Source organism: Mytilus californianus, unplaced genomic scaffold, assembly GCF_021869535.1.
Source record: "Mytilus californianus isolate M0D057914Y unplaced genomic scaffold, xbMytCali1.0.p SCAF_7, whole genome shotgun sequence".
In the NCBI taxonomy this organism is placed as follows: domain Eukaryota; kingdom Metazoa; phylum Mollusca; class Bivalvia; order Mytilida; family Mytilidae; genus Mytilus; species Mytilus californianus.
In genome coordinates this window covers 3,626,578-3,646,996 of record NW_026262723.1, presented here as the reverse complement: position 1 = coordinate 3,646,996, position 20,419 = coordinate 3,626,578, and the positions used below count along the sequence as shown (strand labels likewise).

Below are 20,419 nucleotides of genomic sequence, written 5' to 3'. Positions count from 1 at the left end.
GTGATTTTCCAAACACGTGCAAGCAATCGTAATCTAACCAGTCCTCTTTAAGGAGAAAATTGTTGAGTAATGTTGTCTTACCACTTGCTAATAATCAGTCCTCCAATCGAACGCTGTGGAAAAAGGAAGTGATTCTTTCAGCGGTGATGGTCTCCAGGGCTTGAATCTCATCGGGAATGATCCACGTGAACCCATCGGTGGATAAGTGCTTACTCATAGCCCATCCATACAAGATGTTGGCGTCCACGTACATCAAGTGAATCGTTGGTTTGCTAGCATCATGCCCTTCAATGTATGAATTGTTAGTTTTGGAATATCGTTTAGTTGCGACGGTTACTCCTCCCTTAATCCCTTGTTCATACATTAAAAGCATATCCGGATCTGTCGGAAGCTCAAGCTTTGCACCGGTAATGTTCAATAGTGCATCATAAGAAAGACTCTGTGCTGTTAAATACCAAGCGGGGTCGAGTTGATAAATCTTCAAAAAAAGATCTCTGAATTTCTTAAACACGACGCATAGTAGGAGCACGTTAGTCTTCAAATACAGATCGTGGTACTCTCTCATACTGGTCATTCCCATTTCTTTCCAGACTCCATGGGCGTGTTTATAGTCTGTTTTGCTCACATCCACATTAGTGAAGGTATTGTTAAACTTTTTCTTAGATAGTAACTTAGTGGTCTGAAGTTTCTCGAAACTATCCATATAATCATAGGGGTATACACCTTTTCGCAAAAGCAATTCTACATTCACATGTTGTGTTGATGACGCGTCCAGGGGTATATCATACCCTTCATCCTTAACTTTGTAAGTAAATGTAATATCACATCCCATCACTTTTTTTACTTCTGCAGAACATTTCTCAAGTAACTCTGGCATCATTTCTTTGTTACATCCTTTTCGCAAACCAGGAGTCAATCAAACACAAGAGCACCTACTTCAATGTTTTGTTTTGTTAAGTAGTCAAAAGCAATCATTAATACTCTTTTTTCTAATAAACACATAATGTAATTAACGGTAGTTCCTCCAATGTTGTATTCTTTCTTACCTTTCTTTTCTTTAGATTGTTAAGCTAATTTATGTAAGTCTGGTCGTAAAGCAATGATGGATTCAGTAATGTGTTTAATCTCATTATAGTAAGATTTGTACCATTCAGGATCATCCTTGTTTTGTGCTTCTCGTCTACCATTAATGATGGCTAAAGTGTCTTTACATTCATCACGTGTTTTACCTGTGTGTTTCATTAAAATAGCTAAGTACTCTAATCGATGTTCAATATAAGCATCTAATCCTTTACATTCGATTCCATTTTCATAACAAAACCATGACAGTAAAGTTGGATGAGCATTTTTCATGTCAATGTCATACATGATGTCTGAACACAAGTTGTGTCTGATTTTCCGACTCATGTTTTGAATATCTAGTTTTTAACTAGTCCAGTATCTACCAAAACTTTTTCTCTGATACTATCTCATTACACATTCTCTTCGCTTGTTAACCCTTGACAAGTAATCCTTCATTAATTTTAATTGTGCATTCTTTCCCATCTTAACCCCGTTAATGCATCAACTTCCCAATTCAAAACCATCTAGATGGGACACAATGTATTCCATTTTACGTTTATCAATAACTTCACTTAGTTGAATGACTCGATTGTTTTCTGAGGTAGATGGGTTAACCTTGTACAATTCAGGATCTAGCGGTAGGTCACCAAACAATTTTTCGATATTTTTCAAATCCTCACGGGAGGTTGCTTTTACTATTTTTTCTAAACTCGTACTCATAGATTTAACGCTGTCTACAAATCTCAAATGTTGGTACAGTGGTTTCATGTAACCATCCTTTGATTTGTAGTCACTTACTTGAATTCTTTTGATGAGTGAAATATAGTTTTCATCGGTGTTTGGAATACATAATTGGTCCTTCTGTTACACATTAATTCTTAATGAAAAGATGACTCTCATACCCAGCTAGATTATGAAAATACACGGGTATAAACTTTGGTACTTTGTTCTTCAAGTTACACTCGTTGTGTGCTGCGCCTCTATACTTACCTGTGAAGTGACAGTGATCTCTGACTTTGTCCTCTCCTAAAGCGTTGTCACAGAGCCAGCACTGTATGGCAGTCGTAAAATCATTCTTATCCTCCGTCGTCATCACCATCGGTTTTTTGAAGTCATTCTCGCAGAAAATGACTTTGATATCTTTCTCAAGTCTTTCAACAAAAATCTGCGCCACATATTTCCCTTCTTTTTGCATAGTGTAAGGTACCGGCTCCTTAGTAAAGACACTGTCATCAAAGCATTTAATGTAATAACAAAATCCCGATGGTATATGCTTTTGATACACTTTGGTGTGTGGTTTGTCTGCAACGGTTTCCTCTGTCTTGGATTCTACTTTTTCGGTATAACACTCAAAGTCTGCATAAACCGAGAAAGGAACTTTCGTCGATCTGGCGTGGTTCTCAATGCTTTGGTAGGCTCCTTTACCGGGCATCTTGATCTTAACTGCCTTGTGGTTAACGCAATATTCTTTATGTTTCTTCAATGCATCTTTGCTGTGGAAGTGGCTTAAACACCTGTAGCAAAATTTAAGTCTACCGTTATGATCCGAGATCTGATTCGACAGTACTCTAGACATGCTAGACATGTTTTTATGCAACACTTATGTTTTTTACCTTTACCTTCTATCAGCAACAATTGAATGTCTCTATCCCACTTTTCGGCAAAAACTTAATATCGTAGTGTGTATTTCGCATTGTCATCATTGATTCCATACACATTGACTGCTAAGGTAGGGTTGATTTTCTCAAACTTGCTAATATCCTTACGGCTTACGGGGAATGATAATCCTTTTAGGTTTAGTTCATTATTCAATCTACAGTACTGAGTCCACCTTTGTGTTTTCTTTTGGTCTACCTCCTCATGATGCACGGCTTCAAGTATTGCCCATTTAAAACACTAATCATCTTTGTTTTGAACATTAATCACGGCTTTTTTGTCTTTGATCAATTTTGGTAAATCTACATACTGCAAACCAGATAACGGTGTGTGTTTGTTGATGTTAGGGTTGTTATTTCACGATTTCCTTCAATGTCCACCCATTCTTCTCAGAGGTCCACTCGGCAATCTTTTTTCCGATCTTTAGGTCCATCTCTTTCAAAGTTTCAATAAGGTCGGTGGCTTCGGTTATAGTTCGATTTCCCGAATTGAAGTGTCCCTCATTCTCATCGTCCTCTTTACATGTGGGGTTGATTTTCACGAAAGTACAGTGTAACACCACATTAATTTTAACCCCTTTCAATCCACAATTCTGGGTAATGTCCATCATTTTCCCTTGTGTTACTTCAAGAAAGGTCTGGGTGTCCATTTCTGCATCCGATGTCATTTTCCAGGTAGTCAATAGACCTTTAATGGATCTAATGGGTTCATGTACCCGAATCATGGACTCTTGATCCTTCTTGATTTTCTCACCTACCTTTGTCAACAGTTGATTTATAGGTAATCTACCCACACCTTTCAACCCATGTTGTTTCGCCTCGATCATGATCTCTTTTTTTTGTCGCTGGTTTAGGAATACGCTTAAATGTATGTTCCTTCTTTGTTTCAATCAACTCTACCAGCTCATCTTTCTTCATTCTAGAGAACCCTTTTAAGACCAGCATTTTTAGCCATACTTCTTAACTGTTTTACCGTTTCAACAACAATCGTATTCATTTTACTTACTATACCCATGTCTTTTATTCTTCTTTTTTTTCAATTTCAACACCTCTCACTCCTTTTTGAAAAAACGCATTTCTGCATAGTGGGACACAACTCTCACTAGGGTTTAGGGCGTTTTATGAAACTTTATTGGAACCGGTTCCTTACTAATTTAATAAATAGATGGATGACCTACTTTTATTTTCAATTTTGTAGAAAAAATGATCGAAAGTGAAAGTGTGGCAGAACTCTCAGTTCTCTACTACTTGAGTTTACCCTAAAATTTGAGTTAGGTTAAGCGGTGATTTTTGTTCCTTCTGTTTTATACATATATATTGTTTGTTGGTATATTTTGTTTCAGAACGTCTATATTGTTTCGATCGATCCTGAATATTTGCATTGACAAAACTGCTCGTTTCATAATTTTCCTGAACAGGTCATCGGAAAGTATCAAGACCTTATACATAAATATTCAGTGTCTCCTTCACATGGTCTTTGGATTGTAGGTGATACAAATGTTTATCTTTTTATTTCATTACATTTTTCCCGTCATTTTTTTTTTTTTATGCTATAATGTTCCTTTATGGTCCTTTTACGTCTATTCAGCTATCGGTTTTTTTGGCTTTTTACGTTCCTGGTGCAAGTGGGTGCAGAGGTGCAATTCAGACCCATTAGGTGTTAACAATGTTGTTTTAATTCTGTTTACCCTTGTATTTATAATTTACATAATTCGTACTTTATCAGGAAATGTATACTGTACGGCATTATGTTTTTATATCCTGCATGTACTATCAACTACAATTACTTTTATTGTTGGCGTCTTTGTCAGATTTTCTATTAACTACAGTAGAAAAAAATTATGATTTATTCATATTAAGATTTATATGTTTGTTTGTTTGATAATTTTTGTTAATTGTGTTGTATAAGTAAAAACGCAAAAATACCGAACTCCAAGAAACATTCAAAACAGAAAATCTTTTATTTAATGGCAAAATCAAACGTTCAAACCAATCAACCTTGTGTGATGATTGTTTACACAGTTTTGTATCCCAACTAATGTCATATTTAGTCTGTTACGGTTGCTCCCCATTTTGGAAATATATAGGGACAAGAAATAACTGTCATACAAGTAAGAGGTTTACCTATCAATACAACCAGGTTTAACCACCATCTTTTTCGGACATTGCCTGTACCAAGTAAGTAATACTACAGTTGTTCGCCGTTCGATGTGTTGGTTGATATAGTCGGACGTTTTATTTTGGTCATGTTTCAAGAACCTACACCGTTTTTGAATTTAACTTTAAGTTTGGTATTTTTTATTTAAACATTTTGAATATGAGATCCTTGCTTTGTGAACATAGAATTAAGTTCAAGATCGAAGATGAATTTGACGTTGTAGATTTGGACCTTTGCTTTAACTTGATATTTAAACATAATAAAGCAATTGGTTCCTTTGAATTAGTTTGGAAGACATATGATCTGGAAAGGTCATTTACAATACTGACCTTCTGTTAACATGATATAGCTATTTTTTGCATTAATTGTATGTAAAAACATCTAGCAACCAAATATATTTGGAATCTATATGCAGTAACCTATTATATCAAACCGGTCGTTGTAACTTCCAACCGGAAATTGTAAATAAGCTCCCTTACTTTGTGACAAAATACAGAAGCCATATATTTTAGAAATCAGTTCATATTTAGCTATCAATTGACACCGGAAACTGTATTCAGCAAACCAGACGTTGCTTATTTTCGACCTTAATTCATTTATGTAGGATAAGTTAGGTATCTTTGAATTTTATGAAAGATAAGTTATCTTCTCAATGCTCTTCAACTTCGTATTTCTCCTTTTTAATTTTTGGGATACGACCGTCAGTGGTGAGGCTTTTGTATAGGAAGCACGCAAAAAACCGTCAGTGTTAATGTTCCACAATAATGCTCATTTTTCGAAATGTTTTAAATAAAACTTATATGTACCATTACTCACTATTGTAAATCAAACCTATGGATTATTCTGATTACATGCTTTTCATATCAGAAATTAAGATAGTGTTTGGGTATAGGTTAGGAAAAGTGATAGAACTATTGTGTGTTCTGTTAATTTCCATCAATTCCATCAAACAACATACTGGAGCTAAATTTTATTGTAATGTTTATTGAATGACCATTTAAATATTCTGTGTTTTTGTGTGTCGTAATGAATATCAATTCCTCTCAGTGGTACATTTTTTATTAAATGATATAGAAATTCTGATGGATTTCCCAGAAATTACAGAAGTTTATTGTTGCATCATCTGTAAATTTATATTATTTTTTCTTCTTTCAATAAAAATGGAAGTGAGGGTTACAGTATTTTCTGGATCTACACATTTCATGTTAGTCGGCTACGGCTTTGAAGTAATAGACTACGAGGTTAATTGATAAAAGATAACTGAAGATTACTCTCTCTCTCTCTCTCTCTCTCTCTCTCTCTCTCTCTCTCTCTCTCTGGTATTATCAATATGTAGAGAATCCATTTTACTCTATGGTCTCTCCCAATATCAAGCAATTTACATATAACAAAATATCAAATAAAAACAAACAGAAGAATTTAGGTATATATTATATATAATGAATAAACTGACATGTAAAATGTAAAACAATTTCTGACAATTACGCCTATCCGAGAAGGTTTCCAATATCTGCTGCCCTAAAATAAATAAAAAGATATTTTAAAATAAATATTAATGATCTTTTAAATGTGGGTTTTTTTTTAAATAGAAGTTACTACTGACATATGAACAATGAGGCGCATAACCCTAGTCATATGACTGTAATTCATGTGATTGCCCTTCGTTGTTTTTATATTATATTAATTTTTCGCTTATGAGGCCATTAGTGTTCTCGTTTGAATTGTTTTACATGTCATTTTGGCGGCTTTTATACCTTGCTAAGCTGTATAGGTTTTGCTCATTGTTGAAAGCGGTGACCTTTAGTTGCTTATTAATATCGTCTCTTGTGGATATTTGTCTCATTGGCAATGATACCTTTTCTGCTTATCTTCATATTAAATTTAAGGTTGAGGTCATCTTTTCAAAAGTTTAAGAAAAGCGACATGATATGTTGGGTTGACCACTGTGTAATAACAGTACACTATAAATATCCAACTAACGATCTAGATTATCCGTTTTGTTATTTAGGTCGATCAGTAAAAGAAGAACAACTTTTCTTCAAAGCAATTATTATCAATAGCTTATGGTGTTTCAAGCTCTTTAACTTGTACTTTATTTGGCCATTTTAACTTTTGTGATCCAAGCATCATTGATGATTCTTTTGTAGACGAAACGCGTCAGGCGTACACACTTTTTAAGCCTGGTATAAATCATCAACTTATTTAGATGGCGACTTGTACATTACATTACAATAATTTGAAAATAAAAGTTTTAATGAAAATCACAGTTTAAAATTCATTCGATTTCTTTGAAATAAAACTTACACCATTTCACAAATGTAGGTGGTTGGTACTGTGCAAGGACCATCTGTCCAAGAATAATTGAAGCCTATAACTGGATCAACTCGCATAGCTACACAATTTTCGTTTCCTCCTCTGTTGTTTGGTTGTGTAGGTCCCCAGTTAAAGTATGTTGCCTGCTTACCATTGGCTATCCAATGAAATGTCCCTTCAGTTACAAGGTCATTTAATCCTATGTACATTCCAATGGAATCTGTATAAACAAAGGAAAATGACTTTGAGATAGATTAACTTTTTTGATATTAACAAATATGGAAAGTTAATATAACGAAATATCTATTTACAAACTTCCGTTGTTATCTAAGTTATGCTAAATAGTACATGATTCTGACAAACGGATGAACAGCATAGCGTGAGAAAAATATGAAGTTTTATTTCTAGATAAGATTTCCTTTGATTTCCAACTAATGGTATAAGTGTCAATGAGAAAGATTTCAACATCCCATCTCGACCTTGTTTTGGGAGATATAGATATATGAGTGTGTTCGCTGTTGTTTTATATCTGTTTATTTCTCCCATTGGTTGGTTTTACTTGTGTTTTGTTTCGACTTTAACTTAATATTTTCCGAATAAAAATCTGATATTTAGAATAGCATAAAATGAGATGTAGGTATAGAAAAACTATGCCCATAAAATACACAGAAATGCTCATTTCATAAAAGTGGTTTTATTGTTGTTGTATCTAAAGGTCTTCTACTTTGAACAATAAGATGTATGCATTACAGAATGTTGGTTAATTAAATTCTTTTTAAATGCAGCCAATAAAGTGATTAAAAATTGAAACCTTCTTAAGTAATAGATTCTCAACAAATAAGACGCTATTTTCTATTTCTAAAGTTTATAACGGACTTTTTTAACGATAAGAAAAACAAAGATTTAATGTCTTACATACATGCAGATAAACTCCCGTGAACATGAAGTATTTATATCAAAATCTCAATTATCATGTAGAGCCTAACAGGACGAAGCTTTATATCTTACGACACCTAAGCTTTGCTGCCAAAAATAGTATTGATTCCATTAAATCATAAAATATTTAGCAAGAAAGAGTGACTGAAAAGTTTTGGATTATCATAGTTGTAATACATGTTGCCAATTTATTCCTACTTATTTTGATCATTAAATCTGTAAGAAACTTGTGTTTTGGCATCATCAACGGTAGCCAAAGACGCAGATCTTCCATACTGGCGCCCAATTACTTCACAGAGCATCTGCGAAAAAATAAAGACATGTTATTGCAAATAATAAATAAATATAGTTTGTAAACATAGTCCTATTTGAATAGATTTCCATGATGGAATTGACATGTTTCCTTCCATATCCTCCCTAGGCATATCAAAATATAAGTTAAAGGTTGCTTATCTGTTTATAAATTACCCCAATGAACAAAGTAGCCAATGCTTAACCTTATATATATTGTTTTGCTTAGCAGTTAGATATACTTGTCAGAGTTATTCCAGACACACATTTTGCGCTAAACGTTATAACATCAGTTTTTTTTTTAGTATGATGCATTTTATGATTTTAAAAATCTAAGGGACCTTCATACGACCTTTATTTACCTGTCTTGTATTCATCAAATTTTGGGTCTCGCCAATTGAAAAACAACTTCATCAAGTGCGTGCAACAACAACAACTTGGTAAGACAAATACAAACAATAGAACCGTTTTATGAAATCAAAACAAAACGGCTAAATTACGACATCACAGGTCCCCTTTTTCTCCGGAGTACTAAGTCTAGTAATTGATAACAAATTATAGCTTGAAATGTATTTAATCGACCCGTCAGCTACTTGGCGGTTAGCATCAAACTGTTGTATCTGATGAGAAAGTTTTTTTCAAACAAAAGAACGATTTAAACGTAGTAAATATGTTAGTATATTTCAGACCTTTTGATCATTATCTGAACTCACCAGTGAATTGCCAAATGTCTCATTGTCCCGGCTCAAAAAGAAACATTTGTCTTCATAATGATTCCATCCATTTGGACATGTGCAAAATACTGAAATAGTAATAATATTGAATTAGTATGTGTCGTATCATTGAATAAAGAAGTTTAAATGTGTGAATTACAAACAAAAATCTGTATAAAGAAGACAAACTAAGGCGACTGCAGTTCAAATCTCGTTTATCGAGAAGAAACAAAGGTAACCAATACAAACTAATTGAATTGCATCATCACGATAATGATTGAGGTATTAGGCGTCGACAGGGTAGGCGTCTCCTACTACAAATATACGCATGCTTCTTCCGCCATGCGAAGCAACAGTCACTCAAAATGTCATCAACGGGAATAGGACACCATCAGTAAAACTTCAGATTAAACAGCTATTCCGGTAGCTGAAGATCTAAGACTTTGTAAACATGTCGCTAATGAATTGAGAAAAAGACATTTTGCTAATGAGTTGAGACACAGACATGTCGCTAATGAGTTGAAACACAGACATGTTGCAAATGAGTTGAGACACAGATATAGCATATCAGTCGGCCAATTCGAAATGGTGACTTATTTGATATGGATTTCAATCGTTCTTCCTCATCAGTCCGTGGGTTTAGTTTTGTGTGTAAGGAGCACACTTCTGTCAATGAAGTTCGTATCTTTGGAGCGTGCACGAGTGTTACGTATTAGCTTAGATGTGTAAACGGCATAAGTTGGAACAAAGCATATATTACTGTTGAGAAAGGAGAAGTAAACATTTTTAAATCATCACGTTTGTCATAACTTCTACTTTAATGTCTTCCATCGAGGAAAAAAACAGGAAATGAACTATTATGTAGCTGTAATTATCAGCATGTTGTTATAAGATATACATGATATACATATATCTTTAAAGGCTTGAAAAGTCAGTTCATTAAATGAAATATATAATTATGCTTACCAGCTGTTCCTACAACTGCCAAAACAAGAAGTTTTATCAAAACAGGAGACATTTTATAGGATAATGTTTCAGTTCAATACTGCTTGTTGCATTTAATAAGGCGATATTTATACTAGTATTCGTTAATTATCTCAATTTTGATAAGACTTGGTATCAAATTTCGTGATTTCAATGTCAGAATGTTTAAGAATGTGAATGGCAACTGCAGACAGGTTAGAATGTGGGTGTCAAATTCGCACCAAAACCAAAGTAAACATCCCATATGAACACTAGGAACGTTAATCAGAACAGTTATCAGTACAAGTGGAGAAAATGTTGTTATATAGAACATTTGTTAGAATATAAATTAGAACGTTTATCAGTACATGAAGAAAATGTTGCTATATAGAACATTTGTTAGAACATGAATTAGAACATTTATCAGTTCATGTACAGAAATGTTGTCATATAGAACCTATGTAAGAATGTAAACCCATAACACTAATTAATACTTTGATGTGCACGATGCTCGTTTCCGATACAATCTTTACCAGGTGAACAATGATAGCAAAGGTTTGAAAGACTGATATGTAGATTGTTTTGGGATGTAAAAATGGAATTAAACACTGCAGTCAATATTATCTTTGGTCCTGTTATTTTTGATTTTACACTTCCGGAGCACCTCTGTTCACCACCAGTTTTTGTTGGGGTTCGTGTAGTCCAGTATTTTGTTGGTTGTGTAAATCTTTATTGTTTGCCTTTTTTTTATCATTTTTTTTTATTATTATTGTGCAGTCTGTTTTACTGGATTTATGATTGTCGATTGTCCACTTGATATACTCCCTTACACCACTTAGTTTTAGTACAATAGATTTTAAAAGTTTTTACAGAGATTTTTGTTGCTTTAGTTTATCATGTTTATGTTTTTTTTCGGGAAATCTTGTTCGTCTTTTCGCCCTTTTTCTTTTCGGCAATGGTATTGTCTTGTTTTTTTCAACTAATCTGGAAGAACCCGACATGAATACGGAATAATCTAGAACTGTATTACCACTAACAAGACTGTTGCCATTGTATTAACATTATTAAAAAGTTGGATATAATCGTTCCTGTTTCCATGATCTACATCCTACATAACTGTTTAGTCGTAGTAAAGTATAAGAGGGAGGCGAAAGGTACCAGCGGGACAATCAAACTCATAAATTGAAAATGAACTGAAATTGCCATGGCAAAAACGAAAAAGATGCTTACATGTTTATCGTCGAAAGAGCATACAATGGGTGAATGTATATGTAAATTAAATCCTATGATATCCTGGGAATAAATTAAGCGTCATTATTGATGTTGTTTATAATACCAAGGTCTTCAACAATGAACTTGTGGTTCACATCTTTTACAAGTGAGGACACCACAAAACAATAAATTTTGTGATACACCTCATTTTCCTATAAAGAAAATAATACTATATACATTTTGTGAGTTCTTCCAATTTTCTTGATTTACTTTACAAAGAACAATCAAACCCAATCATTTGAAAGCCATGGATGTAAACATTCACTATTTTCTAGACGATTTTTCCTTGTATATGTATAATGACTATTATTTCATAGTTAGGCTTTATAAACGTATATTTAATGGCCTGACAACGTTTTTCTCGAACACAAAAAAAAATAAGAAAGCGTCAAAATGTTTCATTTTGTTCCATGAACTACTTTGTCAAATTAAAAAAAAATTATCAGAGATCGGAACATTACAGAAAGTCAATTCTAAAACTGATTTGAGCAGGATTGTTTGAAAGAATTTTCTTTAACTTTCCAATTGTTAAGTTTCCATTTTTTTAAAGTTTATAAGTGACATTATCTAATAGAGTTTATTCTGGACACGTTATATATATATAATTAGGTCTTACGTTATATATATATAATTAGGTCTTACGTTTCTTTTTTCACAAATTACCACGCATACTTTCATTTGTTGTATGCAAAATATCTGCCTCCTTTCCACGTTGATGGTGTCCTCAACAAACTTGGCACTGGACTTTTACTTGTCAAAAACAACACGATTGGTATCCATCTGGAGCACATGAATTTAAGTAAGGTTTGTGTTATTTCATTATTTGTTGGTTGCTATATTTTTTTAGAACGTCATTGTTGTTTCTTCTGATTATTTGTCCCGAAACAAAACTGTTCGCTTTCCATTTCGACATGGTTCAGGAAAAGACATTGTACCAATACCGATGGTTTGAAAATATGTAATTTCTTCGAGTTTTACGCAATATATTTACTTACCAACTATGGTACGAAGCCTCAATGATAAGTACTCTTACTTAACAGATGTTAAAATCGATAACGTGACGTGTGCTTCTGGTGGAACAGGATCTGCTAACCCTACCGTAGCACTTTAGTTCAAAACGGTATTTTTGTTTTACTCGGGTTGCTCAAACTGCAGATGTTTGTCAAGTGCACATTATTGTGGACTATTGTTGTCTTTGTGTGTGTGTGTGTGTGTGCGTTTTTTTTTTCTCCACTTTTTATTCTTTGATTGTCCCTTTGGTATCATACATGTACTTTTTGAGCATTTGTTATAAAGTGTATGTCATTTGCCACTGATTTTTAAATTGGTCTCTGGTCGATGTTTATTCGTCATATCTCTCATTTCTTAGGTTAGTTTAAGGTTTTAAGCCCTGACCACAATAGTATGGGACATATTTTGTGGTCTGTCCATCCGTTGAATCCTTCTTTCGTCCACCCCGTAAAAGGTAGCAAGAAGTCGTGTTCAAATCAACTTCAAACGTTTAAAATAGATTTCTTTGCTGGATAGCAGTAATTGAAGAACATGGATGACACGGATTTCAACAGACAAATAATTCTAAAAAATAAAGTCGTGTATCTAGCAATTGTGTTATTTTTTTTTCGGCAGCACTTCATTGTTCTTTCGCAAGATGTTGCTTACGTGTAGATATTTGGTCTATAATTTCGAAGTGCTAATACACTTTTGAAACTGACGCTTTATAGAACACTTTTCCTTAAAAAATTGTCTCCCTAAAACGCACAAGATAATAAAAATAATTTTACCTAATTTGTTGCTCGTTACATTCTCAGGATGTCGAGAAAAAAATGTTCCGAAGCAATTCGAAGACTCCATCTGAGGGTTATTTACCTTTATGTTTTTGATATAAGTAATATCTACTTGTAACTATTTAACCATAAGAGATAGAGATCAAGTGTCTTTTGATTTGAGGTTTTCGGTCCAAAAAATCCACGGTCAAAGTCTTGTTAGAATTTTATTACTTTTGCTTGTTCTTGTTTATCCCGTTATTGATATCGATAAAAGGTTTTCTATGAGATGAGACACGCCTTAATAGGTTTTTTGTACAGAGGGATAAAGTGACATTTAACAGGAGTTTTCTCCTTTGGAATATTCAAAACAAGAAGTTTCACAATATATTTCATTTACAATACACAGCTGTTAAGACCAAAAGTCTGTCCACCTCAACTGGTCGATTTTTCTTATTTTCATACGAGTCGGAGTTCCTTTAAACACTTGTAAAAAACGAGATCAAAGCGAGATCATTTAATTTCACAAAGAGGTATATTGGTGATGTTCTTTCCATAAACAATCCAAACTATTCGGATTGACACTGGAATTTTACTTGTCAAAAACAACACGATTGGTATCCATCTGGAGCACATGAATTTAAGTGAGGTTTGTGTTATTGTCTGAGCAAAAATCAATAGTCCCAGGTTTTGTCAAAAAAAAATGTCTCGCAGAAAGTGTCTACTTCATAAATTATACAAGAGGGTCTTGACTGTACAGCAGGTTCTAAAGTGTTTATCTTTTTATCTGTTTTCATTTTGCCCTTTTTTATGCTTATGTGTTCCTTTTTGGTTGTTTTGTCCATCCAGTTATCGGGTTTTTGGCTTTGGACGATTCTTTTGCAGGTTGTTTTAGAGGTGCGATTCGGACCCAGTATGTTTTTACAATGTTTTTTATCCATTTTGTTAACCCTTGGATAAATATTTTACTCATTCGTACGTTATTTGGAAAGTGTATACTGTACCGCATTTTATGTTTTTATATAATGGCGTATTTGTCAGCTACAATAATTTTTTTGTTGACATCCTTATCAGATTTATTTGTATGTTTGTTTGAATTTTTTAATTAGTTGTGTTGTATATCTGTGATAATTGTTTACACAGTTTGGCTGTTGGGTCTTGTTTATTGTCATATTAACATATTGAGTCTGTTTGAGTTGCATATCTTACAAAACAACATTTTTGTTAACATGATCGAACTATAGATAACTGTCATAAAAGTTGGGGGCTTACCTAGCTACCTAGCTATAAACGTATAGCCAGAGCAATAAAGTGTAAGAAATAACGTTAGACCCACCAATTCGGAAAATGCCTGTACAAAGTTAGTAATTTGACTGTTGTAATAATTCGTTCCATTGGTTGATATTCTGACGTTTGATTTTGTCATGTTTCTTGGACTATACCCTTTTTGAATTTACCTTCGAGCTAGGTATTTTGTGTACATTGTTCATATGGGATCATTTCTTTGTGATCTTGAAAATGAGGTCAAGGTCTAAGGTAAATTGCACGTTTTAGATTGGAACCTTTGCTATAACTTGATATTTTAACATGATACAGTCATTGGGTCCTTTGCATTAGGTTGGAAGACATATGAACTTCATAGGTCAGCTTCCAGACTGACCTTCTGTAAACAGAACAAAAGTTATTTTCGTGCATTTTATTTATGTAAAAGAAGCTAGCAACCACTGATTATATCAAATCGGATGTTGTAATTTCCAACCGGAAATAGCAAATTGGCTACCATATTTCAATCAAAACATATAGAAACCATATATTTTAAGAATCAATGTAAATTTTGCTATCAATTTGCACCGGAAATTATTTTGAGTAAACCGAAGGTCGCTTATTATCCACCTTAATTCATTAGAGAAGGATAAAAGCTATGTATTTTTTATTTTTGTGAAAAATAAGCTATCTCCTCAATGCTCTTCAACTTCGTACTTTATTTGTTTTTTTTTTTAACGTGTTTAATTCGAGCGTCACTGATGAGTTTTTGTATATAAAACACGCGTCTGAAAAAATGTCAGTGCCAATGTAACATAATAACAGGTATTTTGCGACATTTTATAGACAAAACTGATATTTACTATTGTAAAGCATACTTATGGATTATTCTGATTATAGTATATGTTATAAATGACAGTTGTCAGCTTGATATATCAGAACGTGATGTTAGAATGGTGTTCAACAAGTACAATTGTATTTCATTTTCCCGCTGTTCACTTGTGTAAACAAAACACGCGTCTGAAAAAATGTTAGTACCAATGTAACATAATAACACATATTTTGCGACATGTTATAGACAAAACTAATATAAATAAAGGCAACAGTAGTATACCGGTTTTCAAAAGTTACAAATCGATTGAGAGAAAACAAATCCGGGTTACAAACCAAAACCGAGGGAAACACATCAACTATAAGAGGAAAACAAAGGAACAACAGGAACACCGAAGTGCAACAAAAACAAACGCCAACACACATAGAAACGAACTATTTGATAACAACTGCCATATTCCTGACTTGGTACAGGACGTTTTAAGAAAAAATGGTGGGTTGAACCTGGTTTCATGGTATGCCATACCACCCGCTTTATGACAATGTTAAAACATATCGCTAAACACTACGTGACAGAAATACAGGCAAGAACATTCATAACAGAGAAAAGCACAAACAAATAATATAATAGGCTACAAAACATGCAAACCACAGAACAACAACGAATAATAAACCACTATTTACTATAATTGTTAAGCATACCTAAAGCATACCTAGAGATTATTCGTGTTCTTTTTTCAAAAGTCTCTCTCTCTCTCTCTCTCTCTCTCTCTCTCTCTCTCTCTCTGGTATTATCAATATGAAGAGAATCGATGTTACACTATAAGGTCTCTGTCAACATCCAACAATTTGCATAAAAACAAATATCAAATAAAAACAACAGAATAATTTTGGTGTAGATATATAATACATAAACTAATATATAACATGTAAAACAATTACTGACAATTACGGTTATCCGAGAAGATTTCCAATATCTGCTGCCCTAAAATAAATAAATAAATATTTGAAAAAATCAAATGTATATAAATGTATATCATATGTGGGGAATTTTTTAGTGAAAGATAGCTGGCACATGAACAATGAGACGTTTGAATGAAGTTAGAGGCTTGTAAAACATTGGTTGATTTTTGCTGTTTTTATATTGTATTCATTTTCGTTTATGAGGCCGTTAGTATACTCGTTTGAATTTTTTTGTCATTGCAGTGGCTTTTATACCTTGCTTAACTGAATTGGTTTTGCTCATTGTTGAAGGCCTTTTGGTGAAAAATAGTTGCTAACTTATTTCGTCTCCAGTGGAGAATTGTCTCACTTGCAATCATACCACTTCTGCTTATTCTCATATAAATCGTAAGGTTAAAGTCACCTTTTTTCAAAAGTTTATGGAAGCAACAACATTGGATTGACCATTGAGCAAGTAAGTAAGTAAGTAGATTATTAATTAAAGTGACTTATGTCAATTGACATAATATATACATATACACCCGACCCAATGTGTCTATAAGTGACCTAAATATTAAAGTTCATATTCGGTTTGTGTCACGGATTTGATAAAAAGTGTCAATAATCGATTTATCTAACCAGAAAATATAATAACCACTATGTCGTTACAGTAAACTCCAAATATCCGACGAATGATCCAGGTTGGGACTATGTCTTTTGTAGACGAAAAGAGCGTCTGGCGTACCAAATTTTAATCCTGGTATATATGATAAATTTATTTAGATGGACACTTGTTCATTCCTTAACGATAATTTAAGGACGGGTTTGTTAATCACCAAAACATATTTGCATTCTTATTGATAGGCGCTTTCTTATCTACGATTTTACGCATTAAAAATACTGTGTAACCTTCATTATTTTTTTCGGAACAAAATACCCAGACAGATGAAAACTAAAATGCAGAGAGGAAATTTTGAATTTTAAAATCTACAATATATGCTGATTACTCGGTAGTTGAGACCAACATTAAAAGACAGAAGAAAAAAACAGTTAATCATATATTTTTAATTAAGCAGTTGTAAAAAAAAGATAAGTGTTCAGCTTCTTCGATTTCTTTTGAATGGTTCTTAAACCATTTCACAGATGTAGGTGGTTGGAACTGTACAAGGACCATCTGTCCAAGTATAGTTGAAGCCGTTAAAAGAATCAAGTCGCATATCACAGTGTAATATGTATTGCGTTTATATTGATTCCTTTACAATAATACTTACACCATTTCACAAATGTATGTGGTCGGAACTGTACAAGGACCATCTGTCCATGAATAATTGAAGCCTATAACTGGATCAACTCGCATAGCTACACAGTTTTCGTTTCCCCCTCTGTTGTTTGGCTGGGTAGGTCCCCAGTTAAAGTATGTTGCCTGCTTACCGTTGGCTACCCAGTGAAATGTCCCTTCAGTTACAAGGTCATTTAATCCTATGTACATTCCAATGGAATCTGATAAAACAAAACAAAAAATGGTTTTGAATTTCTAAACAAATTCATATAAAATTAACATGTAAAATTCTATCCATCAAATATACATTTTCAATGTTGAATTGTAAAGTTTTTGCTTGAATTTATTTGGCTAATAAATGAACAGCATAATATAAGAATTATAGTAAAATTGATTGTTTTCAGTCTTACCGGAATTTTCATTTCTGCATAAGTTTTCTGTGAATTCTTATTTCTTTTTTTCTATACTTTTTACAAATTAAACTGCCATTTGTAATGGCTTAATTGAAGTTTTCTAATTGCAGTTAACTGAATGTCTTGTACGATGATTCATAGAACTATTTCATAACGACTAGGTTAAAGTATTTGGCTTGTTTTTAGATGCAAACAATGAGGTCAACAAACTATTAAAAAGTAAATTCTTAACAACTAAGACTCAGTAAATCATTTTTAAGAAAGGGAAGGACCTCAATGATAAGTAAGTAAACAAAAGCCATATTTTTATTCTGACAAAATGCAGAAAAGCTCCTATGCATACGAAGCTTTGATATCCAACCATTTCAAAACAAAACTATAGCCACTAAGACAGCCTAGCTTAATAGTACTTTAAAGAAGTCGCTTCATATTTTTTTCAGGTTCAGGTAGGTAGAGGAGAAAAGTTGTGCTTCATCATTTATGTACAATTTAACGTTTACTCATTCTTACTTATTTTGATCATTAAATCTGTAAGAAATTGTTGCGTTTTTGCATCATCTACGGTAGCTAATGATGCCGATCTTCCATATTGGCGTCCAATCACTTCACACAGTTTCTGAGAAAAGATAGAAACACAATACTTTCAAATTACAGCACAAGTATCTATTGATCATGTTGATATTAAACGATTAATTTGAATGAAATAATTGACATATTTACTGTTATATCGCTCCCTCAAAAACAGCTTTCACATTGAAACAAACCGATATTCTTACATTACCAAGTGCTTTGTTATAACCATGATAAAACATACTACATTGTGTAGATGTATTTCCCGCTCCTAATATTATGTCATTGTTCTTTATCTAAGATCGCACTCCCTTGAGCTTGGTATTTATGAATTCAAAATTATTGATTTCATATACAAGATCATGTGATGTTAAAAAAGTGGCATTAGTAGTTTTGCGATGTTCAAATCTCATAAATTTACTAAAAAGATACAAAACAAGGTAAAAAAACAAAGCAAAAAACAAAAAAAAACCTGAGCGAATCACAGATTCACATTAACTCTAAAAGAAGCCAGACTGGATGTGTCTAACGGGTTAGCTACTTCTGCCATGCATACATCATCCATCATTGGAATTCACACTCATTCAAAATCGAAAATAGGGCACATTCTATATCAAAGTAAGACAATCGAAATCATAATTTGAAGAACCCTCACTCTGCTCTTTTCATTTTAACTCACCAGTGAGTCGGCAAATGTCTCGTTGTCACGGCTTAGAAAGAAACATTTGTCTTCATAATGACTCCAATTATTTGGACATGCGCAAAATACTGAAACAAACAAAAAATGATTCATTTGTATGTATCCTTTCATAAAAAGTATGAATGTTGAAATGTGTCTAATTTTTTTAAACAATTGATACACAAAGAGTAATCATGTTCAAGGCAGGCAATCGAAATCAAAAGTCAAAGAAAAATAATATAAATTACATTTTGAGTGATAAAATTTATTTCAACTTTTGGTTTTATTTGCTTCACGAAGAAAAAAAACTGTTTCAGAAGGATTTCATTATTTGATATCAGAATAAAAGCACATAGTGTTTTTTGTTTCAATAAAAAGTAAAATAACAAAAATTCCGAACTCGAAGGAAAATTCAAAACGGAACGTCCATTAACAAAAGCTCAAACACATCAAACGAATGGAAAACAACTGTCATATTCCTGATTTGGTACACGCATTTCCTTATGTAGACAATGGTGGATTAAACTAGGTTTAATAGCTAGTTAAATCTCTCACGTGTTTAACAGTAGGGTAAAATTCCATTATAATGACAACTATGTGTTAGCAAAACAAACAGACACAATAGGTTAAAGTGTCAAAAATTGTGAAACAGCAGTCAACATTGTGTTATTAACTTAATCAATATAAAAACAAACAACTATGTCAACAATGAAAAACAAAATGACATGTAGACACTCTATAGACAAAGCACATAAGTAAAAACGAAAGACAAACATACAAAAGATGTCCATAGCACAATAACACAATGGCGAGATGTATAAATACCGAGCCACGCCAAAAGGATATTACCAAAAATAGACTAATCAATTTAAGGCCTGTGATAGCTTGCTGTTCGGTATGAGCCAAGGCTCCGTGTTGAAGGCCGTACTTTGACCTATAATAGTTTACTTTTTATACATTGTGACTTAGATCGAGAGTTGTCTCAATGGCACTCATACCACATCTTTTTATTTATATAAATTATGTATCCTATTTTTTTGACATAATGTTAAAATTGTAAATGAACAAATAAAAAGAACACTTTAACACGTAATTAAGATGATAAACAACGTCAGTACCTAGAATTTATCCTTCAAGACCATCATGTATTCTTTGTGAAGTTGAAACTGAAATTTATCAACAAGATCTTGGTATCTTCCAATGAACTTTTATAGAAAAAGGAAAAGGGTCTTTGACATAACTGTGGTTCATCAACTATCTGCTCAGACACTGGTGGCGTTTTATAATGTCTGAGGTTGCAGTCCTTTAAGTTTATT

The 20,419-nt window shown here is 33.1% G+C and overlaps 1 protein-coding gene across 1 annotated transcript; it reads right to left on the bottom strand.

Moving 5' to 3' along the window:
- Positions 1 to 4,536: 4,536 nt before the first annotated feature.
- Positions 4,537 to 17,651, bottom strand: LOC127708151 (macrophage mannose receptor 1-like). Its single transcript, XM_052212991.1, has 6 exons — positions 17,594 to 17,651; positions 9,129 to 9,217; positions 8,323 to 8,426; positions 8,108 to 8,118; positions 7,180 to 7,408; positions 4,537 to 4,540 (listed from the first exon to the last, which is right to left on the bottom strand). The coding sequence occupies exons 1-6, from the start codon at positions 17,649 to 17,651 to the stop codon at positions 4,537 to 4,539; spliced, it is 495 nt and encodes a 164-aa protein (XP_052068951.1).
- Between the last annotated feature and the right edge of the window lie 2,768 nt (positions 17,652 to 20,419).

Coding starts and splice junctions, on each gene's coding strand:
- LOC127708151 (XM_052212991.1), bottom strand. CDS start 17,651: ATGTACATAGGATTAAATGACCTTGTAACTGAAGGGACATTTCACTGG. Junction 9,218..17,593: donor ATTTCACTGGGTAGCCAACG/GTAAGCAGGCAA, acceptor TTACTATTTCAG/TATTTTGCACATGTCCAAAT. Junction 8,427..9,128: donor AGACATTTGGCAATTCACTG/GTGAGTTCAGAT, acceptor ATTTTTTCGCAG/ATGCTCTGTGAAGTAATTGG.